Raw genomic sequence first — 27713 nt, 5'->3', positions numbered from 1 at the left:
TTTTGAAAGTATGGGGCCGGTCTGACTCCCAGTCGGCGGTCCACATGCTGCCACTACTGTCCGGGGAAGCTCAGCTCACTGCCCAATAGCTTCTGGCTGCAAACCTGGTAGAGTACCTGGACCTGAAGCGGGCAATATTACAATGGGTCGGCTACACCTCCGAACAGCACTGTCAGTGGTTCCGCTCGCTGATGCTCAGTGAGATTGGCCACCCATTCACATTTTCCAAGCAGGTCCAAGACACCTGTCAAAGGTGGCTGCTGGCAGAGACGCATGCCACAAAAGTAGCCGATCTTGCGGTGCTGGAGCAGTTTGTATCCTGACTATCGGAGGGGTTGGTAGATTAGGTCCAGTACCACCATCTGGTGCCACTAGATGAGATGGTCCAGTTGGACCATCCATCCATCTTCTATACCGCCTAATCCTTTTCAGGGTCATGGGGAAACCTGGAGCCTATCCCAGGGAGCATCGGGCACAAGGCGGGGTACACCCTGGACAGGGTCCAGCTGGACCACTTGATGGTATATTGGGGGCAGGCAAACCCCTAACTTCTCTCTCTCTCTCTCTCTCTCTCTCAATCTCGTGCTTCCCCTCTGGGGGCCATTTCCCTGAAACTAATCTCCCAAATCTATGCTTTCCCTCCCGCTCCCCATGTGTCTGTCTCTTCTTTCCCTCAGGTAGGTCTAGAGCCCCAGTGTGCCACAGGCCACCCCTTATCAAGCTGGGACATTCCCCAATCAAGCTGTGTGAGTGTTCAAGGGTGTACATAATGTGCATTGGTGGGTTCAGGCTGTAACCAAACTTCAATTCCCCAATGCCTTGTTCAAGGTGAGGTATTGGAAAATGCAAGTTTGGTAAAGGTGAGGTGTGTGCACAGGGATTCTGGGTGCAAAAGCACAAAGTGGGGCAGCAGTTAGTCCTCACCTCACCCATCCACTAATTCTGGGGACAAATTGGCCAAGATTTTAGGCGTTACTAAGAGAAATATTTGTGGATGGTGTAGAATGTGCACAGCACTGACTGGAGAGGTGGTGCCAGGGCCATCAATGTCAACTCTGTGTCCCCCAACCAAGAATTAAGGGGCTCCACCCCTCAACTCTTGGTGGGGATTCCCCTCTGGGATGTCCCCTTGGAGCAGTTGCATGATGAGATCCTGAGGCATGCCTTCGACCAAGTGAGAGTAAATGATGGTCAGAAAATTCAGCCAAATGTTGCATTATCCGACCCATATTTTTTAATTAATAAGGTAATAATATATAGATTATATTGAGTGATGCAGGACACTCAGACTAAAGAAGAGATGACCCAGTTGTTGGTCCATAAGCATGATTTGATTCAGAAGTTCGTTCCCGATGATGTGCGGAATTGGGATAAGTTGCGCGAACCCCTGTTATTTGCAGTACAAGAGGATCCTCAAGCCTCCCTAACATTTCCCCCCTTCGTCTTAGATGTCATTATTGGGAGAAAATTGGGAGGAGGAAGCTTCTAGCAGCAAAAACAAAATTCAGTACACTCTTGACCTGCAAGCAAAAGTCCACACACTTGGGCAGTTAACACAGTAGAATTTGATACAGGCACAAGAAAGTCAATACCACCTGAATAACGGAGTATTCAGTTATGGGAATTTGCACTGTGCGATAAAGTGCTTATTTTACTGTCCACTTCAAGCTCTAAATTATTCACAAAATGGCAAGTGTGGTTCCTTAATTTGGATTTGACAAAGGGATCGCCTTGACGCCAATATCTTATGAGAAAACCTGGAAAGTTTTTTCTACTCTCTATGGGTTACACCTATTTGTGACTCTTCTGTTTGGGTTGTTCGGAGCCCCAGCAATGTCCTACAATTACAAAATTGTGTATGTGTGTGTGTACATTACATAAATCATATCTGTTTAGTAAAGCATACAGTAGTGAGCATGCACTGTGATCTCCTTTTAAACACACACTTATTGATCCTGTTCTCTACGTTAGCTCTGTGTTACTATAGTCAGTGGATTTATTCAGACATTCTTTATTTATGACAAATTGTGGAGTAATATGAGACCATTTTAGGACTTTAATGAAAGAACTATGGGCTACTTTGGGCTGTTCTGTAACACAGATCTGGCAACCTTGTTCTTAGTAGCTGCAAAGAGACCTACTGAAAAAATATTCACTAATAGAATAAACAACCTTTAAACTTTACAATTGTTTTAAATCAACGATTATTTTTACATAATTTTTTTGACTATTTTTTATTTAAAGAAACAAAAAGATTGTTGCTGTGGCAGATTTTGCTCCCTTTGAACCCCCCACCTTTTCGGCCCTGTTGCATTATGGTTTAAATTCTATTTTTGAGATCACCTCCATTTCATTGTTGGTTTTAAGCCCCACAGCTCAAACAGATTCTATTTGTTTTTCTGTTCCAGGTACAGTTTGTGTGATTAGATATGGCTTTAGTAAATTTCACAGTAGTTGCAGACACATGAAGAACCTAAGACTTCTGGTTCAATATATTATTATTCAGTCTCTATTTTATTAGAGAAGCAGGAGGAACAGTCATGTGACTCAAAGAGAGGTGATCTTACCTCAGTGTCTCCAGTTTACAGTGAGGATTCTCCAGTACAGCAGAGAGACACCTCACTCCTGAGTCTCCTAGATTATTTTCAGACAGATGCAGTTCTCTCAGGCGTGAGGGGTTTGATCCCAGAGCTGAAGCCAGAGCAGTACAGCCTTCATCTGTGACACCACAATTAAACAACCTGCAGAGACACAATGACGCTCTTCACTCTCTCTGTTTAGGAAGATAGAAATAAACTGTAAACTGTCAAGAACTGTGGAATAAATGTGGTCTGAAAAATTAATGTTCAAAATATTGAATTATAATTTTTGGAGATATTTAAAATGATTGGTGAAGTCACATTGGGGAAAAAAAATCAACAGTAGCACTCATGGCTATCTTTAATGGTGAAAGTAAGAGCACTGGGATTAAACAGCTCTGTGGCCTAATCATTGTGAGGCTAATCAGATAAAAATGACTTAAATTTGCTAGGGAGGATAAATATTGGACTGTGGACCAATGGAGAAAGGTCATGTGGTCTCATGAGTCGAGATTTACTCTATTCCAAAGTGATGGAGACATCAGGGTAAGAAGGGAAACACGACACAAATCATGATTTATTCAACAGAAATATCAATAGAAAAGATATTCTTCTGTGGAAAAAGTAAGTACACATTTGGCCTCAGAAGCTAGTATTGCCCCCTTTCACAGAAATAACTTTTTGTAGACTTTGTGCATAATTGTCCACCAGTCTCTGGAATTTTTTTGTCTACTTCTCATGCAATATTCCTTCAGTTGCAAAATGTCTGAGGGTTTCCTTGCATGTACTACCCATTTCAAATCCCTCCACAACATTTCAATGAGATTCAAATCTGGGCTTTGACTAGGCCTTTCCATAGCATCCATTTCTTCTTTTTGAGCCATTCCTTGGTGCATTTGCTAGTGTGCTTAGGATAATTATTTACATTTACATTTATTCAATTAGCAGACACTTTTATCCCAAGTGACTTACAAATGAGGAAATACAAGCAAAGCGATATATGAAGTGGAGAACAATACAAGTAGTGCTACCATGCAAGATTTATAATTGAGTTCTAGAGAAGCAAAGTGCGGAGTAGAGGTATAAGAACCAGAGTAAGTTTTTTTTGTGTTTTTTTTTTTGTTGTTGTTTTTAGAGGCTAGTTAAGTGCTCATGGAAGAAGTGGGTCTTTAGCTGTTTTTTGAAAAACAGATTCTCTGACAGATTCTGCAGTCCGGATTGAGGTTGGAAGTTCATTCCACCACTGAGGAACAGTTAATATGAAGGTTCTGGCAAGGGACCTTGAGCCATGCTGAGTAGGCACTACTAAGCGTCGGTCGTTAACAGATTGCAGATTGCGTGAGGGAACGTAAGCCTTCAGGAGAGTGTTGAGGTAGGGCGGTGCTGTTCCAGACAAGGTCTTGTAAGTGAACATCAAGGCCTTGAATTTGATACAGGCAGTTACAGGAAGCCAGTGAAGGGAGATGAAGAGGTGGTGTGACATCGGTTCATTTAGACTGGTTGAAGACACGGCATGCTGCTGCAATCTGAATCATCTGAAAGGGTTTGATGGAGCTGGCTGGGAGGCCTGAGAGTAGTGTGTTCCAGTAGTCCAGTTTTGAGATGACAAGAGCATGACAAGAGATCATTTTTTTGTTCCAAGGAGCTAGGACCATCCTGAGCCAAGATATTGAGATTTCCATAAACAGTTGTATAACCAAAATTTGTTTTGTACCATGACACAATGATGGTCACTGAAGTTAAACCAAGTAAAAAAAAATAAATAAAAATCTGGTGGTTTTGCAATACCAATAAAGGTAATCACTCAAATGAAAAGAAATTAAAAACAGGCAAGCAAATAACTTTGCAATTATTGGACCACTTATACGTGACGCCTATAGATTTACTAAGGTTTGTGAGATTACCAGCCAGGATCAGGTCAGGATCAGGGTGTAGTCAGTTAAAAGTTAGTCAGGGTCTGGGAAATCAGGGCTAAAATAATGTAGTGTGCACTACGCCTACTGTCAGCCAAATGTTCCCTATTACTCATGCTGACATTAAATTAAATTAGTTTATTATATCATTTAGTTAATTTAATCAGAGATGATCTTACCTCAGTGTCTCCAATTTACAGTGAGGATTCTCCAGTACAGCAGCGAGATACTTCACTCCTGAGTCTCCTAGTTTATTCTCAGACAGATGTAGGTCCCTCAGGTGAGAGGGGTTTGATCCCAGAGCTGAAGTCAGAGCAGCACAGCCTTCACCTGAGACACCACAACGCTGCAACCTGCAGAGAGACAATAAGACACTCAATAGCATATTGGTTGAATACATTAAAATGGTTTTATTATTTAGAATGACACAAGGATTGAATGAAAAAACTGTTTTGAGCAAAAGCGATTGGTCACTCAAGGCGAACAGTAGTTGGTAAGTGTTTTTTTCTTGGTTTTTAGTTGAAACTAGTCTTGGCATTGGCTGTCAGATAGGAGCTGTAACTGCGCTTCCTAGTTACTACAAACTGTTTACGTGCTGCTTGATTAGAGTGATTCAGGTATTCATATTCAGTTTTGGCCCCGAGCTGCTCGTTCATGCATTTAGACTTTGTTTGGTAATTAAAGAGGTGTGCTCAACTGGGAAGCACTCCCACCATAATACTCGAGAACTAGGAAGCATCAGTGGAAGAATCAGCCCTCACGTGAAGCCCTCCTCGTGTGAAGACCAAAATCATGTAAAGACCTGCGAGTGTACCTGCATGAGTCCACTGAGCAAGGACACCGATAAGACACTACTCACACCATTAAGTAGCACTTTCTTACTCTCTCTACCCCTTTTTTTTTCAATCTTTATCTTCTAACAGGCTAATGTGTGTCATCAGTTTATCCCTGTTGTTTACCACAAGTACAGGCCATGGCACACTCCTAGAAAAGTATGCAATTTAGACAACCTACAGTCTCTGCAGGTGGAATTTAGCCCTTGGCTCTTGGAAGCTCTTCGTAACAACCAAACTAAGCTAAGGGCAGTGGAAAGCAAATGGCATGAATCAAACAATCTGACTAACCTAACAAATTACCAGACATGTCTCTCCTGTTCCCACAGTATCTCTACCACATACTACCAGGAGACGATTGGCAGTTCTCCTAACACCTGTACTCTCTTCACAAACTTTTTCTCTCTTCTTTGTCCACCTTCTCCCCATTCCCCTACCTCTCACCACTTTCTTTTCCAACAAGGTCACATCAATCAGGAACCAGTTCTCCACCCCAGACACCCAGAAACTGGCTCCTCCTCCATGTAACTCTCAACTGTCCTCCTTCTCCCCTCTCTCAGAGGCTGATGTCTCAAAACTCTCTAGCCGTCCTACAACCTGTCCTCTAGACCCCATCCCTTCTCACCTACTTCCGGCCATCTCTCCCACGCTACTACCTGCACTCACACACATCTTTAATACATCTCTTGACTGGCACATTCCCTACCTCATTTAAGTAGGCCCGGGTTACCCCACTGCTTTAAAAAAAATCAACACGTAACCCTGCTGCTGTTGACAATTACAGACCTGTCTCCCACCTCCCTTTTCTGTCCAAAACCTTTTAAAGAGCTGCTTTTAATCAACTCTCCATTTTTCTCACACAGAACAACCTACTGGACACCAAGCAGTCTGGCTTTAAAAGCAGTCACTCCACAGAGACTGTTTACCATAACTGATGCCTTGCAAGATCAAACTCAAGATCATCTGTTCTCATCCTACTCAAACTCTCTGCTGCCTTTGACACTGTAAATCATCAGATCTTCCTGTCAACTCTCTCCAGTCTAGGTATCACTGGAATGGATCTGCACTGGGTGGGATCCTATCTCTTAGGCAGATCTTTCAAGGTATCATGGGGCGACTGTGGCTCAGGTGGTAGAGCGGGTTGTCCACTAATCGTAGGTTTGGCAGTCCGATTCCCGGCAAACATGACGCCACATGCCGAAGTGTCCTTGGGAAAGACACAGAACCCCAAGTTGCTCCCGATGGGAAGTTAGCGCCTTGCGTGGCAGCTCTGCTTCCATTGGTGTGTGAGTGTGTGTGTGAATGAGACACAGTGTAAAGCACTTTGGATAAAAGTGCTATATAACTGTGGCATTTACCATTTATCATGGAGGGGAAGGGTATCTGAAACTCAGCAACTCCCAAATAGGATTCATCAGGGGTCAATTTTGGGTCCACTGTTCTTTTCTATGTATATTACATATCTGGGGCCTGTGATTGAGTCTCATGGCTTCTCATATCAGTTAACGAATGCCTGGTAGTGCCTACTGAGCGATGCATGAGGTACTTCAAAATAACTGTCCCTGAGTGGTGGAATGAACTTCCAACCTCAATCTGAACAGCAGAATCAATCACTGTCTTCAGAAAACCCAGCTCAAGTCCCACCTCTTCTGTGGACACTTAACTAACCCCTAACTTGTCTCCTGGTCTCCCGGGCAAGCGTAAGGATCTGAGTCACTTTGGCAAGGGCCAAATTGTGATGACTAGATGACTAGGTCAGTGCATCTCCAAAATGGCAGGTCTTGTGGGATGTTCCCTGTATGCAGTGGTCAGTACCTACTAAAGTGTTCCAAGGAAGGACAACTGGTGAGCTGACACCAGGGTCATGGGCACTCAAGGCTCATTGATGGAGTGAAGGCTAGCCGACTGGTCTGATGCCAAAGAAACTTGCTTCTTGCTTCACAGCTTGCTATGTATGGGGCTGTGTAACTATAGATTGGTCAGAGTGCCCATGCTGATGCCGGATCACCACCAAAAGCTCCTACAATGGGCACGTGAGCATCAGAACTGAACCATGGAGCAATGGAAGAAGGTGGCCTGGTTGGATGAATCACCTTTTCTTTTATATCACGTTGATGGCTGGATACATGTGCATCATTTACCTGGGGAAGAAATGGCACTAGGATGCACTATGGGAAGAAGGAAAGTTGGCAGAGGCAGTGTGATACTCTGGGCAATGTTATGCTGAGAAACCTTGGGTCCTGGCATTCATGTTATTTTGACACGTACCACCTACCTAAACATTATGGCAGACAAAGTACACCCCTTTATGATAAGGGTATTCCCTAATGGCAGTGGCCTCTTTCAGTAGGATAATGCGCCCTGCCACACTGCAAAAATTGTTCAGGAATGGTTTGAGGAACATGACTCAAGGTGAGTTCAAGTTGTTGACTTGGCCTCCAAATTCCCCACATCTCAGTCTGATTGAGCATCTGTTGGATGTGCTGGACAAACCAGTCCGATCCATGGAGGCCCCATCTGGCAACTTACAGGACTTGGAAGTTTTAATATTGCTTCTCCATTGGGCTGCTTCTGTAACACAGATCTGGCAAGCCTGTTCATAGTAGCTAGAGGGAAATAAATATTGAACGACTTGACTGACATCATATTCAGTAACAGAATAAAAACTATTTCAGCTTTAAAAAAACAAAAATAAACAAAAGAATTGTTGCTGTGGCTTGCAATTTATTGTAATCTCTTTTTGTACTCCTTTAAAAAAATTTTTTTTTACCTTTTCAGTCCTATGGCATTTGTTTGAGTTCCAAATACTATTCCTTTTTATTATTTCCACCATTGTACTGCTGTTTCAGTCTGATGATCTTACCTCAGTGTCTCCACTTTACAGTTAGGATTTTCCAGTACAGCAGAGAGACACTTCACTCCTGAGTCTCCTAGTTGATTCCTAGACAAATTCAGTTTTTTCAGGTGTGAGGGGTTTGAGCTCAGAGCTGAAGTCAGAGCTGCACAGCCTTCATCTGAGACACCACAATCGCACAACCTGCAGAGACATAATTAGAGGTGAGTAGTAACACACTACATTTACTTTATTACATTTACTTGAGTAAATTTTGGAAACAATTTTACTTTTAAGAGTAGGTTTAACTGGCCATACTTATACTATTGCTCGAGTTAACTTTTAAATCACAGAAAAGTATTTTTATTTTGCTACATTACTGTTAAATATTAATGAATATATGTAGTTTTAATCATTTGTTTATATCACATATAATGAGATCATGAGTCTCGTGATACCCTGCAGTGATCTGAATGCATCTGCAACAATCGCTCACGTTTTTAGCGGCTCAGTCCTGGAGACGGGGAAGAAGCAAGTGTGTCGAAGGAGGCAGGATACGGATACACACACTAAGATACACAAACACTCTCTTCCTACACACACGTTCTCTTCTGTTCTGTACCAGAGTCTGTTCTTTTGTTCTCTGTTGTCTTGTTTAATTGCAGGTGTTGACAAGTTTGTGTTGTTAACATTTTAAGGCAGTCAACCATTGGGAAAATGACAGGTTCTGTGTTATTGTACCCATCACAGGACTGGGACATGCTGCTTCACCTTGAACACATCTTGAACAGACAGACTTTCAAAGAGAGGTGTGACTTACAGTTCTCCATGTAGTCTGAGATTCAGGATGTTCCCTTCATTTTAAACTAGTAACTTGCTGCTTGAGTAGTCTCATTAGATACTTTACTACTCTTACTGAAGCAATTATTAACATTATTACTTTTAATCTTACTTGAATAAATATTTTTATAAGCAGTTTTACTTTAAATTTAAATTTCTGGCTAGTCTACCCACCTCTTGTCATGTCACAGCAAACCAGTGACTACCTTTCCCATCCTGCACTGCAGCCTACAAACATGGAACGGGACTTGGAAACGGAAGCAAGTGCAGATTCAAGTCTTTATTCTTAAACAATAGTTAATAAACATGCAACACGGTCTAAACTGGAAGATAGAATTGAGGTCTAAACATGAAACTAGATTCGAGGCATGGAACAAGAACAGGACACGAAAACACGACCGCTTAGCATCAAGGTAGCTAACACATACATAGCACACTTAAAAGTATTCCCCTATACATTCATTTATATATTTACATCTATACACTCAGACTTTGTTAGCTGGTTAAACGTAAATAATACTGCGCTAAGTGCACAGCAACACGAGGGGTTTAAATAACAAACATAATCATGCTTGAATACAGACGGCTGAAACCAATAATGACACACCCTCGAACATCAACCAATACCTGAACAGGAGGAGAACAAAAACCAAAACAAAGGCACGTGTCCATAGAAAAGTCCTCATTACGTAATCTTGTGCACGTGCGTGCCCTAAGGCACTCCGTGCACGTCGCGCGCCATCTGCAGGGGAGATCGTGACACCGCCATGGACTGCAATTCCCAGAACACTCACATTCATGCTAATCATGGACACCTGCATCAAATTCACAAGCACTCACAACCACAGTATAAAAAGACTGTTTGAACACAATGACTTTGCGAAGTATTGTGTGTTATCACCATACCAAGTGTTTGTACTCTGTTCCTAGTTTTGATTCATGGTCTTTGATCTTGTTTCTGGTTTCTCGTTCTCGATTCTCGCCTTGCGTTGTTTATCCCTGTTTGTTGATCATCTGACTCATTGCCTGTTTTTGACCATGCTATTGTCTTATTATTTGGATTTGTCTACCTGTCTCTCTTTATTAAAAGCTTTAATCTTCACTTGCATCCGTCCTAACCTTCATTACATGGAAAACGTGACAGAATTCTTTGCCTTAGCATGGATGCAGCAGGAAGACGGAGGAGACATCACACTAAGGAAACCAAGCGAACCATCCCAGCTTTGGATTCGATCCAGTTTCCTCAGTGGACTTTCGTAGATCTCCCAGATCAGTATGATGGGTTTTATGGCTACCCTGAATATTTTCTTGTTGACTGCCTGCTCTATTTTTCAAGCCTGGCGGACCCCAAGCCCGGCAATAAGCAATGGCTAAGGTTTGCTTGTATTTTCTCATTTGTAAGTTGCTTTGGATAAAAATGTCTGCTAAATGAATAAATGTAATGTAAATGTAAATGTTTATGTTGTCCCGGTTTTTTGGCCCAGCCTGCCAGTGGGCACAGCGTCTAGTAGCCATGGGATCCAGGGGACTGGAGAATATAACTCAGTTTGTGGGACTATTCGTGATGGTGTTTGGCAGTCCAGAATCCAAGGACATCCTGGAGGATGTTTTGGAGGAGGCCTGCTTCACAGAAACACCTGCCCTGCCATTCACTACTTATTATGAGCAGGCAAACTGGGTGACCTCCTCCCCCAAGCTCCTGCCCAAGACCCACTATGTGGTCTCCTGTGCCGATCTCCAGACAGAGGTCAATGTGGCGACCTCATCTCCAGAGCTCCAACCTGAGACCCAAGGGGGGGGGGTCTCAGCTGCAGAGCTCCAACCTGAGACCCATGAGGTGGTGTCACCTGCAGAGGGCCAGCATAAGACCCACGAAGTGGTCTCATTCCTAGAGCTCCAGCATGAGACCCACGAGGCGGTCTCAACCCAGAGCTCCAGCATAAAGTCAAGTATTTACTAGAGGTCAACAAGGTGACCTCCCAAGCCATGTTCCTGTCTGAGGCCGAAGGGGCGACCTCTCAAGCCAAGTTCCTGTCTAAGGTCGAAGAGGTGACCTCTCAAGCCAAGTTCCTGTCCGAGGTCGAAGAGGCAACCTCTCAAGCCAAGTTCCTGTCTGAGGTCGAAGAGGCAACCTCTCAAGTCAAGTTCCTGTCCGAGGTCGAAGAGCCGACCTCTCAAGCCATGTTCCTGTCCAAGGTCGAAGAGGCAACCTCTCAAGCCAAGTTTCTATCCGAGGTCGAAGAAGCATCCTCTCAAGCCAAGTTCCTGTCCGAGGTCGAAGAGGCGACCTCTCAAGCCAAGTTACTGTCCGAGGTCAAAGAGGCAGCCTCTCAAGCCAAGTTCCTGTCCGAGGTCGAAAAGAGGACCTCTCAAGCCAAGTTTTTGTCCAAGGTCAAAATGACGGCCTCCCAAGCTAAGTTTCTGTCAGAGGTCGAGAAGGCGACCTCCCACGCCAAGTTCAAACTAAAGGTTAACGAGGTGATTTCCCACACCAAGTTCCAGTCTGAGCTCGACGAGGTTGTAGACATGACCAATGAAGTTCTCCTCATACTTGAAACCAACGTCACGACCAACCAGGTTCTGCTCACGCCTGAAGCTGACGTCACGACCAACCAAGTTATGCTCACGCCAAAGTCTGTTGACACAACCAACCAAGTTCTTCTCATGCCTGAAATCGATGTTATGACCAACCAGGTTCTGCTCACGCCTGAAGCTGACGTCACGACCAACCAAGTTATGCTCATGCCAGAGTCTGTTGACATGACCAACCAAGTGCTCCTCATGCCTGAAACCGATGTCACGACCAACCAGGTTCTGCTCATGCCTGAAACCGACATCACGACCAACCAGGTTCTGCTCACACCTAAATGGTAAATGGTGCATTTATATAGCGCTTTTATCCAAAGCGCTTTACACTGTGTCTCATTCACCCATTCACACACACACCAATGGTAGCATAGCTGACATGCAAGGCGCTAAATTGCCATCAGGAGCAACTTGGGGTTCAGTGTCTCACCCAAGGACACTTTGGCATGTGGAGTCATGTGGGCCGGGAATCGAACCACCAGCCCTACGATTAGTGGACAACCCGCTCTACCACCTGAGCCAATGTCATGACCAACCAAGTTATGCTCACGCCAGAGTCTGTTGACACGGATAACCAAGCTCTGCTCACGCCCGAGTCTGCTGTCACAACCAAACAAGTTCTGCTCACACCTGAGTCTGTTGACACAGACAACCAATTTCAGCCTGCAGAGTCGATGGAGGACAACGCTCCACCCACATGCTCCGCTGAGGATGTCGCTCTGCCTTTCTGCTCCGCTGAGATCGTCGCTCCACACTCAAGAAAGGCCGATAAGCCGGCCCACCAAGTCAAGCACCTGTCTAAAGCTGACGACACAACTTCCCAAGCCTGGGTCTTGCCTCAGGACCGTGGTGTACCAGCCGCAGCTTCATGTCTGCTCCTCGAGGAACCTACTACTTGTTGGACAATGCCTGCATTGTAACCTGAGGACATTTTGCCCAGAGGACCAGGACCACCGGGGTGGGGGGAGTGTTTTTTGGCACTTCTTGGGGGGGTGGGGTTGGGGGGGGGGTTTGTGGAATCTGTTATGTCACAGCAAACCAGTGACTACCTTTCCCATCCTGCACTGCAGCCTACAAACATGGCCACCATGGACTGCAATTCCCAGAACACTCACATTGATTCTAATCACGCACATCTGCATCAAATTCACAAGCACTCACAACCACAGTATAAAAAGACTGTTTGAACACAATGACTTTGCGAAGTATTGTGTGTTATCACCATACCAAGAGTTTGTACCTTGTTCCTCGTTTTGATTCATGTTCTTTGATCTTGTTTCTGGTTTCTTGTTCTCAATTCTCGCCTTCCCTCATTTATGCCTGTTTGTTGATCAACTGTCCCATTGCCTGTTTTGACCACGCTATTGACGTATGATTTCGATTTGTCTGCCTATCTCTCTTTATTAAAAGCTCTTACCTGCACTTGCATCCGTCCTAACCTTCATTACGTGGAATACATGACACCTCTGGACACAATGACACACTCTTCACTCTCAGTTTATGAACAGTTATATTTTGTGAGTCTTTTGGTGGTCAGTGAATGAGTGATTCTAGAAGATGAGTAGAGGAGTTTATTACCATATTACTATTATAGGAGTGATCTCCTCTCATACACACACCTATTGATCCTGTTCTCTACTTTAGCTCTGTGTTACTATATGAATGTATTTGAGTCTGTGGGTTTACTCATAGACACTAATTGTTTATGACAAAATGTAGAACAATAGGGCAGCATTTTATGACCAGAGTGAAAGAACTATTGAGGAAAGCTGCATGGTTTAATACTGAAACATTGCAGATGCATCAAGAACCTAAAATCTCTGCTTCAGTCTCACTATTTGAGACCGAGTCTTACTCAGGAGCAGGTCAAGTGACTCTCTGAAAGATTATTATACCTCAGTGTCTCCAGTTTACAGTGAGGATTCTCCAGTACAGCTGAGAGACACTTCACTCCTGAGTCTCCTACATTATTATTATTAGATAGTTCCAGATCTCTCAGGTGTGAGGGGTTTGATCTCAGAGCTGAAGCCAGAGAAGCACAGCCTTTATCTGAGACACCACAATGCTGCAACCTGCAGAGAGACAATAAGACACTCAACATTTAAACAACAACAAAAAAAATCTTTCATCACAATGACACACTCTTCATCAACAAATATTGGTTTAAAGATGATGTATGTGTGTAATGATTTTATATTATTCAGAATTAATTTGAGGATTTAATATAATTTGTTTGTGCCATTTACAATGTAATTTAAAATGATGGGGTACTGAGTGTTGTATTTAGTTTCTCTCATCTGTACAGAAGAAAAATTCTGACAATATGATCACCAAACTGACTGCCTCTTACATACTGCAATGATTCTCATGTTGGACTGTCTCCTTTCTCTTGAACAAGTATATGGTATAATTAACACTGACTCACTAGACATTACCACTGTTTTTGTGAGTTATGGACATTAAGAGTACTAAAGGTGCAAAAGTATTGCTGGTTTAATTTAACAGTAATCGGCCAGGTTTTGTACAACTTTTCTGTTTCACTGTACTTTTAATGCATATGTATATAATTGTAAGTAAATTCAATGATTCCTTTACTGTACAAGTTAATCTGAGGAGAAATAATAATCAACATACTGCGACACTTACCTCAGTGTCCCCACTTTACAGTGAGGATCCTCCAGTACAGCAGAAAGACACTTCACTCCTGAGTCTCCTAGATTATTCCCAGTCAGATCCAGTGTATTCACAGTCAGATTCAGTTCTCTAAGTTTGGAGGTTTCTGATCTGAGCACTGAAGCCAGAGCCGTCCAACCTCTCCTTTTAATTGTACCACAACTGATACTGAAGGAAATAAAATAATACATAATGATAGCTCCTCAAAGCTTTCACTCACTGTACCTTCTTATTTTTACAAATACCAAAAAAAAAAAAAAAAAACGGAAATAACAGGCTTGAATTAAACCTTTTACAAATTCATAATAACAGGAAAGTATTTTGCATTTTTTTATACACCACGTGTCTGCTTAACTGCACTGCAAAAATTTTATGTGGAGCAATGCAAAGGAAAAAACTGTTCAAAATACAAAGGGAAAATAAAGTATTGTACATATAAGTATTACATTGGTAAGGTTTGCAAATTCAAGAAACTTCTTCATTAAAGTCATAACTTTGAGACATAAATGTTTTCTTCTCAAATGACAGCAATTGACTTAAACATATTTTATACTTGCCCTTCAATCATATTGATTTGCTCATGCAACTGTTATTCCCCAAATCATTTCAGTCTTGGTCTGATTACACTGTCTGTGCTACATTTATCTGTTCTCATTAACACCAACCTGTATGAACTGAATTGTCAAAACATCACAAACTGCATACTGTACATGTCAAAGTTCTGTCAGTTTCTCTATTTCTAACACTGTAACAGTATAACAGTTATATTCAGCTTTACTTACATTGCTTTTCTGGATTCTGCAACCACAGGCATCACCTTCACAAGAACCCAATCTGATATGCTGTCTGTACTGGTATATTTGCTCAGGTCAAATTCTTCCAGCTCCTGTGCTGATGTCAGTAGCACAAACACCAGAGCAGACCACTGTGAAGAAGAGAGTTCACGTTGTTTTCCAGATTTCAGGTAGTGTTCGATTTCCTCCACTAGAGAATTGTCACCCAGTTCATTCAGACAGTAGAAGAGATTGATGGATTTTTCTGTAGGAGGATCTCTACTGATCTCATTCTTAATGAACTGAACTGTTTTCTCTTTGCTGTGGGAGCTACTTCCTGTCTGTGTTACTAAGTGATGTAAGAGATTCTGGTTGGACTCCAGTGAGAGACCCAGAAAAAATCGAAGGAAAAGGTCCAGATGTCCAGTCTGACTTTGTAAAGCTTTATGTACCGCACTCTTATGGACATCCGAGATTGTAATTTCTTTCATTTCCAGTTTTGAAGGCTGACTCTGATCTAGAACATTTCTCTTTTCCATCATGAATGTCAGGTGCACATACAGAGCTGCAAGATGCTCCTGAACGCTCAGATGAACAAAGCAGTACACTTTACTCTGATGAAGCCCAAACTCCTCTCTGAAGATTTGTGTACACACACCTGAGTACACTGCTGCTTCTCTCACATCAATACCACACTCTCTCAGGTCTTCCTCATAGAAAATCAGGTTGCCTTTCATCAGCTGCTGAAAAGCCAGTTGTCCAAGTTTGAAAAGCATTTCTTCATCACTCTCCTGCTTCTTTGAGTACTTTTCTCTTATAATGTTTATCTGAATGATGAGGAAGTGTGTGTACATTTGAGTCAGAGTCTTGGGGCTCTCTCCACTCTCTGCTTCACCCAACATTCTCTCTAGAACAGTGGCTGAAATCCAGCAGAAGACTGGGATGTGGCACATGATGTAGAGGCTTCGTAATGACTTCAGGTGTGTGATGATGTTATTGGCCAGGTTCTGATCACTGATCCTCTTCCTGAAGTACTCCTCCTTCTGTGGGTCATTGAACCCTCGTACCTCTGTGACTCGACAAAACCACTCAGAGGGGATTTGATCAGCTGCTGCTGGTCGGGAGGTGATCCAGATGAGAGCAGATGGAAGCAGATTTCCTTTGATCAGGTTTATCAGCAGCACATGCACTGATGCTGATTCAGTTACATCACACAACCTCACTGTGTTCTGGAAATCTAGAGAGAAACGGCACTCATCCAAACCATCAAAAATAAATAGGACCTTTTCCAAGCTGGAAATGTCTGTTTCTTTTACCTCCTTAAAAGAGACATGAAGGAGCTCCATCAGACTCAGTTTTTGGTCCGGAATCAAATTCAGCTCTCTGAAAGGAAGTGCAAATATGAGGTAGACATCCTGATTTGCTTTCCCTTCAGCCCAATCCAGAATGAACTTTTGCACAGAGACTGTTTTTCCGATGCCAGCGACTCCCTTTGTCAGCACAGTTCTGATGGGTTTGTCTTCTTCAGATAAGAGCTTAAAGATGTCATTGCATTTGATTGGTGTGTCCTCTGTTGTTGTTCTCCGGGATGCTGCCTCAATCTGCCTCACCTCATGCTCATAATTGATGTCTCCACTGTCTCCCTCTGTGACATAGAGCTCTGTGTAGATCTCATTCAGGAGTGTTCGGTGTCCCTGGTTTATTATCACTCCATTCAAACACTGGAACTTCGTAATCAGATTTAACTTGAAGTTCTTCTGGAATTCATTTAAAGCAGTTTCTGGGTCGTGCCTGTGGTCACATTATTAGACGTTAAAATTACAATTCTTGTGACTGGTTACCGCACACAGTAAAAAAATTGTTTAGATAGTTACATTTGCCTTGCCTTATACTCCTGTATGCTTTTCTGTAATTGAATGTATTAAATGACATGAGAGGATTCTTTTAATACCATCATGTCAGTGTCACAGTTGTGGTGTTGGTTTTGATCTCACCCTGTATCTGTGATGATGTACTTTGGAGTTCTGTCTTCTGACTTCTGCTGAACACTGTGGACAAAAATTGTAATAAATAAATAAATAAATAAAAATGTCCCATTTCAATTCTAGGTGTTTTGGATTTTCTCTTCTGTGTGGGTATTAGCAATGTAACTAAATATGAACATAAAGAATAAAACTGAGAACTTTAGAATAAAAAAAAGAGCCAGGATTATACTAAAGACTGGATGTTTTGGCATCCATCACACATAGAGGACAAACAAAAAGGACTCCTACAAAATCACACCCCTGTTAACACCAGCTTACACACCACTCCTCAAGCGAGCTAAACCGGACACAAAAACAAATCAGAGTTTGGCCAGAGGGAGCTACTTCTGCACTCCAGGATTGCTTTTAGTGCAGGAACTTACGTATCTTTAGAGAAGCCGCTACCAAAAAGTCATCTCACCAACGTAACTGAATATACAGTGACAGTGACTGGCTACATTAACAGAAGCACTGATGTCACAGTCAAAAAAAAGTAATCAGCACATATGCCAATCAGAAGTCATGGTTTACAGCTGAGGTCCACAAACTGCTGAAAACCCAGGACTCTTAGGGCAGGAGACGAGTCAGAGCTAAAGATGGTTAGAACAAACTTGTCCCATGACATCAGGATGGCAAAGCACCACCACCTAAAAAAAATCTCCACCTGCTTCAACAACACCAGAGATGGCAAGGTATCCAGTCCATCACAGACTACAATATTCCACCAAGTGCCACCGCAGCAGACGCTGATGCCTCCCTCCCAGATACAATCAGCTCCTATGTACAGTTTGAAGCACTACACACTGTGCCAGTGAGGAAAGCTACCCCTCCCTAGGACGGCCAGATGCATTTCTTGAATTAGCATTTGTTCACACATTACCAGAACGATTATTTACACACTTTCCTCTAAAGCAGGTATGTCAAATATACGGCCAGATGGATCTGGAATACCTAAATAATATCATCGTAGAGTGTAAATGAGTTAAAAGATTTGAAAAATGAGCTAGCCTCTAGGTGTTATTCTACTAGGACTGGTTGGTTAATTGGAAAGCTGTGGTCCACAATAAACATATGAAATAAAAACTGTCTGTAGTTCATCAACTCTATCCTTAACCAGCATGACTTCTGTAGCACATCCTCTCTTGTGGTTAATCCCATCAAATGCATATATATATATATATATATATATATATATATATATATATATATATATATATATATATATATATAGTCTCTGTTCCAAGACTGCTGCATTAGTCAAGTGAAGTGCTACACAAAACAAAACATGACCCCTTCAAATTAACCTTCCCACAAAAATCTGTTCTGAGGACAAATAACATGAGCCAATGTTTAATATGGAAGGTCCACCACAGTGCTAGTACATTCTCTTACAGCTGAGGAGTTGTAATTAATTAGTAATTAATTGTAAATTAATGCTTATTAACATTAGCCTTTATTTCAGCAATGAGCTTCTAATATGTAATTTAATCATTTATAATATTTTTAATATTAGACAGCTAAAATTTGATGCTGTAACCATGTGTCTTTCCAAAATAACCATTATAGGAGTGTGAATAATATGTTTGAATAACAAACACATTTAAGAGGAGTAGAGGATTTGTTGGTCGGCTGCACTGATATTTTTGGTCCAGCCAACACTGGACTAAACATAATGTGACCAAAAATGTGTTTGACACCTCTGCTCTAAAAGAATGTACATTTACAAAAAGAATAGTAGTATCACTAAAAAACAAATAATGTATAATATATATATCACAAATATCTAGTGTTGCTAACATCTGTGTAGCATGGCCTTAGCATGGCCAGGGAGCAGATGTTACCTGTGTACAGAGGAGGAGTCTCCATCTTTAAATTTTGGAGGAGGATTTAAAGATGCATCACTCTTCATGGAGACACAGCTGGGTGTTGGGGAGTCTGATCCCTTTATCTGGATTTTACTGAACAACACAGACATAAAGCAATGACTTATATTATCTTTATCAGTGTCATAAATGTTTTTATTAGCCATTACTATTATTATTTTCAAATCAAGGGACTTCTGACCCTGTTTTGAAACTCTGTTTTTTTTTTTCTTCTTCATTTTCATCATCATTATTATTACCATCTGTATAAATATTTACACTTTTTTCTCTAAAATATATAGTGAAAGTATTGTAGTATCATTATGCCCTAATTAAAATATAGCATAAACTGATAAATATCAAAATGTTGTTAATGACTCTAAACTGTATAAAACAATGTATATCACAGCTTTTCCCTCAGCAGTGACATTAACAAGGAGCAGATGTTACCTGTCTACAGAGGAGGAGTCTCCATCTTTAAATTTTGGAGGAGGATCTAAAGATGCATCACTCTTCATGGAGACACAGCTGGGTGTTGGGGAGTCTGATCCCTTTATCTGGATTTTACTGTACAACACAGACATAAAGTAGTGATTTAAATAGTCTTTATTATGGCATGAATTATTTTATTAACCACTACTGTTCTTTCGTTGTCACATCAATATTGCCTCAATTGCAAAAACAAGGACATACAGACAGAATTTGTTTTCTGAAATGTTACAAAATTGTTTCTAAATGTTACTTCTGACCCTGTTTTGAAACTCTGTTTTTTTTCTTCTTCATTATCATGATCATCATCATTATTACCATCTGTATAAATATTTACAATTTTTTCTCTAAAATATATAGTGAAAGTATTGTAGTATCATTATGCCCTAATTAAAATATAGCATAAACTGATAAATATCAAAATGCTGTTAATGACTCTAAACTGTATAAAACAATGTATATCACAGCTTTTCCCTCAGCAGTGACATTAACAAGGAGCAGATGTTACCTGTCTACAGAGGAGGAGTCTCCATCTTTAAATTTTGGAGGAGGATCTAAAGATGCATCACTCTTCATGGAGACACAGCTGGGTGTTGGGGAGTCTGATCCCTTTATCTGAAATTTACTGAACAACACAGACATAAAGTAGTGATTTAAATAGTCTTTATTATGGCATGAATTATTTTATTAACCACTAGTATTCTTTCGTTGTCATATCAATATTCCCTCAATTGCAAAAACAAGGACAGCCAGAGAGAATTTGTTTTCTAAAATGTTACAAAATTGTTTCTAAATGTTACTGGGTGTGAGTATTGGAAACATGTTCACAAATATATAGTGGGGGAATACGTTTTTAACACATCAACAATTTTAATTAAACATATTTCCAATGCAGCTATTCACCAGACACTGCTATTAACTCAGTAAGACTAGACAGCTAAAGAAATCATAATATTCCAATCCATAAAAAAGTTATGTGCAAAGACACAGAACAAAAGCATTGAAGACAATAAGAAAAAAACCCCCACTAAACCAGCTAAGAAGAATTAATGTTATTAATGTTATTTATGTTATTAATGCTCCTACGAGTTACTAATGCTCCTATGGACACGTTATCCTCAAGTGGAAGGAACATTACTTGACCATCAACCAGCCATGCACAGGAGCTCCTCACAAGATTTCTGATTGGGTGATCAGAAAGTTAGTCAGAAGAGTAGCCCAACAGCCAAGGTCCACTTAAAAAGAGCTCCAGAAAGACCTGGAAGCTGTGGGTTCAGTCAGCACAAAGAAAACAAGAGGTAGTGCACTCTACAACCACAGTCTCCACCAGTGATCACCCCAGAAGACTCCATTGCTGAAGAAAAGGCATGTTGAAGCTCATTTGCCACATAACATTTGGAGAAGCCTGCAGATTAAGAGACAAAATATCTGCCTTTGACCCTAAAAATAACATACCTAGAGTGAAGTTTGCAGGTGGAAGCATCATGGTATGGGGCTGTTTCTCTTCTCAAGGTACCGGCAAAATACAAATTATTGAAGAGAAGATGAGCCATTTACCAGGAAATTCTTTAGAAGAATCTGTTCCCATCCACCAGGTTGATGAGGACGAGATATGGATAGACCTTCCAGCAGCACAATGATCCAAAACATAATTGGTTTCTTTGTGTGGAAGTGGGGGCATGGTTGAGTACCAGTTCAGGGCGGAGCCAGAGAAGGTGAGTGGTAAGGAGAGAGAGAGAGAGAGCAGAGCTGTGTGTGTATGTGTGTATGTGTGTGTGCATGCACTGCTTGATTAAAATATCACTGCTGAAAAGTGAGTAAAATAGTCACAGCCAGTAAAGAGCCCTGTTTTGAGATGTTCCAAGCCTGCCTCCTGTTTCCTAAGGAGGGAAGGCCCTACACTGGTGGTGAAACCAAGGAGTGAGGCAGATCCACCACCATTGAGTCCTCGCCACTAACAGAGATTTTTAAGTCCCCCGCTGGCCTTCATTCAACAACAGACCCTCCTTGAGCTGCACACATAATAGGAGCAGCCCTTCTAAGCCCTGCACCAAGCCCAGTTGGAGGACCGGCTTTTGCATTGGAGCCTGGTCCAGCCGGAGGGTTCTCCAGCAGCGGCCTCTTTCTCCCCATCCTCCCCCCGTCCCTGCACCATGGAAACAGGGGCCATTTCCCCCAAAACCAGACTCTCGAACCAGTGCTTTCCCTCCCCTCCCTTTCCCCCTTGTCCATCTCTTCTTTCCCTCAGGTAGGTGAATCCGGTGGCAAAAACAAAGTGGAGGCAGTGATTAGTCCTCACCTAACTCATCCACCAATTTTAGGGATAAATTGGCCAAGGTTTTGGGCATTAGTGAGAGAAATATTTGTGGATGGGTCCTGTGGTAGCGAGGAACAGTGTGAAATGTGTGCAGCATTGACTAGGGGGGAAGTGCTGAGACCATCAATGTCAGTGCCATGTCAGATGGACACGGGGGTGGGGAGGGCTTCCACCCATCCACCCCTGGTAGGGATTACCCTTGGAGCAGTCATGCAACGAGACCCTGAGGCTTGCCTTCGACCAAGTGAGAGTAATTGATGGTCAACAAATCTAGTCTAATATGTTAGTTTTAGTGGACTAAACAATGTGATAACCAGAAGCAGTGCATATATGCAATTTCTTTGTACTGGGGGTGGGGTGGGGGGTGGAACTCTTCCATGTCATCTCCTGAGTCAGCATCCTGAAAAAGCCTCCACAGGGTTTCCTCCCCTCGCAGCATCCCAGATGTCATTAAAAAAAATTGGGAGGAGAGACCTTCTAACAGTAAAAGTGAAATTCAATATGTGCTGGTGCTGGACCACCACACAATGCCTGGGTTTGATACTGGGTTGAGTCCTGGTTTTAATACTGAGCTTGGGTGACTGTGCCAAGTTGGATTTCATTCTAGAGCTTTGAATATACATGATCAAATTATGTTGGCTGTACAAAAGCAAATTTTATTAATGCAACTCAGTTCATTCAAGTGGAACGAAAATACACATTTGAATTAACAAATTCAACAAACTTTCTTTTTTTCAGTGTATTTTGGTTCCCTGAACATACCATTATCTTGTGAGCACTGCCCCCATGCACCCCTCCCCCCCATTCCCCTCCCACAAAAATATCCACCATAACCACCTCAAACAAGAGGAAGTTTCTCCAAAATTCAAACTGGAAAATCTCTCTACAGAGCCCACTGCGTCATCGCCGTAAGAAGTGAGTAGACATGTTTACAGGTGTATACAGTTTTTTTTTTTTTTTTTGCCAGAGTGTGTCTTTAATATTATACATGAATGGTTAATGATTAAAATAAAAGGACATAGTTGGTTACCCCTTTTTTGAAGGTTGGCTCCCATTTTCTGTGTCCAGATCAGAGGTCTCCATCTTTGAATATTAGTAAAGTATGAACAGACACACAGCACAGAGTCCTGAAGAGTCTGATCTCTTCTGCTGGAATGGCTTATACTCCTAGAAAACATATCAAAGAAATGTGCCGTTAACGTGCATGATCATTTTCACTTCTTTGACTGTTCAGCTTACACACTGGGACTGAACTCTCACATTCTGACCACCAAATCATTCATCTTCAGTAAGTGCTTTATCCAGAACAGGCTCATGGAGCTGTTATGCCAAGGTGGTGCAAATGGCAGAATTTACATTTATGCCCTTATCCAGAGCAACTTACATTTATATAATTTATACAGCTGAGCATTAAGGGCCCATTTTTGACTACTCTTCCATGCAATAGTCTTTCACTTGCAAGATGTTTGAGGGTTTTCTTGCATGTACTGCCTGTTTTTAACCCCCCCCCCCCCCCCAGCATTTCAATGTGATTCAAATGCAGACTTTGACTAGGCCATTCCATAACCCTCAATTTCTTCTTTTTGACACATTCCTAGGTGGATCTGATAGTGTGCTCAGGATCATTAACCTGTTGAAAGGTCGACTTTCGGTTCAACTTCAACTTTCGGAACAGATGGCCTCACATTATCTTCAAGCACTCTTTGATATGATTCAGAATTCATAATTGTATCAGTGAATGCAACCTGTCCAGTCCCTGAGGCAGTGAGGCAACCCCAAACCATAACATTTCCACCACCATGCTTCACAGTTAGTATGAGGTGCTTCTCCTGAAAAGCTGTCTTTGGTATGCACCAAGCATGTCTGCTGTTACTATGGCCAAAACAAATCAAATCTTTGATTTGTCTGTCCAGAGCACATTATTCCAAAAGGCCTGGTCTTTGCCTATATGCTCATTGGCAAACTGTAGTCTTGCAAAAGCTTTTTCCCGGGCACGCCTCCCATGCATGTCAAATTTGTTCAATCTCATTCTGATTGCAGAAGTATGCACTTTGACACCAACAGTTGCAAGACTTATTAGCAGATCCTGTAGTGAAATTTTGGGGTTCCTGGAGACTTCTTTTTGCATCAGATGGTCTGCTCTTGGGCTGAATTTGCTGGGACGGCCAGTCCTGGACAAACTGGCAATCATTTGAAATCTGTGCCATTTGTTTATTACTATATCACGCTCGATATATTTCAAATAATATGGATATCTTTTTAAATCCCTTGCCAGATTGATAGACATCCACAACCTTTTTCATCTTGGCAAGATGACAGCACACACCTCAATAGTACAGGGAACACCAGACACTAGATGTGAGAGGTTTAAATAAGACAGGTTCCACCTGCACTTCCTAAGCAGGTTCTAATCACTGGCACCCAATCTTCAACAACTGATTTTAATTTTATGGATTTGAAGGTATGAATAATTTAGGGGTGTACCTACTTTTTCCATGTGACTGATCTGTTTTTTGTTCATTTAAATAGGAAAAAATTACTACAAAATCACAATTTTATGTGCCATTTGATTTGGGTGGTTTGAAACAAAAGGTTTTATGTTGTTTAACACATACAAGGAAATAAAAGCTGAAATCCTAAACTCTCATCTCATATCCATCTTTTGATCTCAAACCCACATGCCTTTTCTATATAGCACAAACAAACGCATTGGTCTTGCTGTTCCAATAGTTTATATATATACATATAAACACCACTGTGCAGTAGAGTTTGGTTTTGTAGTAAGCCTATTAATACTTCATATTTAGTACAGTATAGTTTGTTCAACATGTTGTTCTTGTTGTTGTTGTGCTGTACAGCTTATAGTGTATTTTAGGCTATTGTGTGTATTTATTGACTTTTGTTACATACTGGCAAAGCTATTTTGCCCAAAGTTTTTGCATATTTATTTCATGAGACCATATGAGTACACACCAGAAACATGGGGAAGTTTGATATCAGTACCAGCTAACCAGAGGCCTGTTTCACGAAGCGAATTGAACAACCTCTGGTTAACAGGTTTCGTGACGCTGGTTATCAACTTTCTCAGTCAACCCAGGTTTTAATCCTGAATCGAGGTTTACTCATCATGCGCGTGCACATATAAGCAAGACGTTTCCAGCTTAAACAGTCAATACTGTTAAAAAAGTAAAGCAGTTGTGCAAACCTCAGGTTGAAGAGCAAGAAATTGTTATGCGGAAATATGAGGAATTTAAACTTACACTAACCTCAAAAAGCAACACCGTTTTGGCTGCCAAAGCTCGGGAACATTGCTGATTGTGTAAATGCCCAAGTTTACTTTTATAGGCTCACAATGAGAATAAACGGATTGGAAACTTATATCCACATTTTTTTTAAAAATGAAATATTAATACTCCGCACACCGTTAACTCAGTTTACTCAGGAGAAAACCCCTTTAGTTTTCCTACTGCGAGGTTTATATAAAAATTAAACTCACCTTTTGTCAACAGTCCTTGTTGTGTAACATTAACATCACCGTTTCTGTCTGGAGTTGAAGTTTTTTTATTTAACTTACCAAACACACCACAAAAAACGGCTCCGAGTCTGAAGTTACAAATACTTTCACTTTCTGCAGGAAGAATCATTATGATTCATGTGTCGTTCGGAAAAGAGTCGACTCTTTGAGCAGGTTCTTTTAGATGAACGCTAAAGAACAGTGATATATAGTTATACTGAAAATTCATCTGCATTATGCATTCATAACTCTCTAATGTATTTAATCACAGTGCAACATGCCCATCTTTACTTGTGAGAGACTCTGCCTCTCTAAGATACTCTTTTTATACCCAATCATGTTACTGATCTGTTGCCTATTATACATACACAAACATGTCTTTATTTACCTCTCTGAAGCAGTAAAATTATCCCTAGGCGGGGCATTCACCTTTTCTTTCTAGAACAGACCAATCTCCATTGCCTTAACTAATTATTCACATCCATATGATACCTTATATATGTGGCGCATGCATAGTCAGTTGTATGTTCTTTAAAAGTTTTACCAGACCTGGGTTTTTTACTGTCACATAATTCACCCTATAACCTCATCTTGGTATTTTTCTCCTGGAATTCTTATCTCTTCTTTTGACACTGATTTGCAAGCTTAGGGGGCTTTTGTTTAGAAACCCAGTTTCTGGTACGTGTCTAATTGATTTTTTATTGCCATAGAGTGAAGCTGCTTTAGACAAACACAAAGTTCTTAATTTACTGCCATAGAGTGAAGCTGTTTTAGACAAACACAAAGCATTTAATGTACACATTTCGAATACCACTTGTTAGAAAGTGTTTTATAGTTTTAGATTATGCTTGCTGTGCAGAGGTACGGATTGACACAGAAAACAATTAGGCCTACTTTTTAGTAAGACACAGAATTCTTCTAAATCAATACATACTTATAACTTGATCAACAAGTGCACTATGGATTTAGATAACGCTTCCCACAAGTAAGTCTTAATTGTTGGGTATACTGTACATTGGGTATACACATCACATTATACCTGATTTACATATCCAAACATTAGTAAACTTTGTAGTTACACACATTGAAACATTAGTCAGCTTTGTAGTTACACACATTGATTACACTTTTATATCCTATATTCTCCCTGTATTTTAGTGCCCAAGGCTGAGTCCTCATTTTGTTTTTGTACCAATTACCAAAAAGTATGTAAATGCTGTAACTAAGCCTGACTTGTTTCCCATTCCCAGAATGGAAGATTGTGTTGGCACAGCCAAGTTTACAAGTATGCTGAGCCTTTTGAAAGGTTATTGACAGGTACTTCACCCCATAGGCATCTGAAATTTCTGCTTTTGCTACCACAGACAATTTCCTCCAGTATACGGTCATGGCTTTCGGCTCCGGAATGCACCTTGCACCTTTCAGCAACATGAACCGTGTACTGGGGGAGATCCTCAATTGTGCTGCTTACCTTGATGTGAAGGTATACTCGGATACTTGGGAACAGCACCTGCAACTGCTGGAGCTTGTATTCACACGCCTGTCTGATGCTTCCTTGGTATTGAATTTGGATAAATGTGAATATGGCAAAGGGGTTCTCTCTTACCTTGGTAAAATTGTTGGGCAGAGTATGGTGAAATTTTTGCATGCAAAAATCCAAGCTATTTGCGCAGTTCCTGCTCCAAAGACAAGACAAGACGTCGGCCATTTGTTATATATGGTTGGTTATTATCGTTGTTTTTGTATGAGCTTTTCTGATGTTATTTTACCCCAGACCTCTGTTACAACCCATGATATTCCTCAGATATGTTTTGGGTGTTTTGTATGTGTTAAGTCTGTGCAGGTCAGGCCATTCCAGACTCCAGTCCAGGCCTTCCTTCCCTGCCTTAGATGCTGCTCCATCACCTTTGTGTGCTACTTCCACCCCAAAAATGACGTCATCAATTGGCGACAGTATTTAACAGAGAAGAAAGCCGGTTCCCACAGCTTCATTTTGCAGATGCTCACTTGTTTGCATTTGTGGTTGTGCTTTTGAGTCCACTCCATATTTCTGTTGTGATATTTCTGGTTTTTGATCTGTGCCTGTCCCGATACCAAGCTTGAGCTGTCCTTTGATTTCTTTTTGCTGCCTAGATTTGTAAATAGTCACACTGCTTTATTTTTGTAAATATCAAATACTGTATCTATTCACTGGTGGTAGGGGTGTGACTGCCATTTCTGTTGGGTGTGGGTTTTGTCTCTGTTTTGTTAAGGGAGTTTAGGGAAGTTTAGGGAAGCTTAGGGAAGTATTTTGTTTATGTATTTCTTTTTAGGTAAGTTTGTTTCCCTAAACAGCGTTTTTTCTTTGTTGTTTTGGGCTGTATCCACCCTGAAATTTTGCAGGTTTATTTGTGGTGTACAGTATGTATATATTCTAAAAAGATCACTATATATATATATATATATATATATATATATATATATATATATATATATAT

At 41.3% G+C, this 27713-nt stretch overlaps 1 protein-coding gene across 2 annotated transcripts in view; it reads right to left on the bottom strand.

Moving 5' to 3' along the window:
• LOC128615556 (NACHT, LRR and PYD domains-containing protein 12) overlaps positions 1-25874 on the bottom strand; it is a 28631-nt gene extending 2757 nt beyond the window's left edge. The window contains exons 1-12 of one of the 2 annotated variants that reach the window (XM_053637747.1): positions 25219-25874; positions 22753-22889; positions 19914-20030; positions 19367-19483; positions 18896-19012; positions 17025-17078; positions 15040-16821; positions 14231-14425; positions 13480-13656; positions 8189-8362; positions 4672-4845; positions 2568-2741 (exon numbers count right to left, since the gene is read on the bottom strand). In XM_053637747.1, coding sequence (XP_053493722.1) covers positions 2568-2741; positions 4672-4845; positions 8189-8362; positions 13480-13656; positions 14231-14425; positions 15040-16821; positions 17025-17078; positions 18896-19012; positions 19367-19483; positions 19914-20030; positions 22753-22805 — 3134 coding nt within the window. In that variant the 5' untranslated portion in view covers positions 22806-22889; positions 25219-25874. Of the gene's footprint in view, positions 1-2567; positions 2742-4671; positions 4846-8188; positions 8363-13479; positions 13657-14230; positions 14426-15039; positions 16822-17024; positions 17079-18895; positions 19013-19366; positions 19484-19913; positions 20031-20860; positions 20889-22752; positions 22890-25218 lie in introns of those variants that run through there. The other variant, XM_053637748.1, reaches the window with a different exon arrangement.
• Positions 25875-27713: the final 1839 nt, after the last annotated feature.

Source organism: Ictalurus furcatus, chromosome 12, assembly GCF_023375685.1.
Source record: "Ictalurus furcatus strain D&B chromosome 12, Billie_1.0, whole genome shotgun sequence".
Classification (NCBI taxonomy): domain Eukaryota; kingdom Metazoa; phylum Chordata; class Actinopteri; order Siluriformes; family Ictaluridae; genus Ictalurus; species Ictalurus furcatus.
Note: the sequence above shows the minus strand (reverse complement) of the source record. Positions and strands in the feature narration are given on the sequence as shown.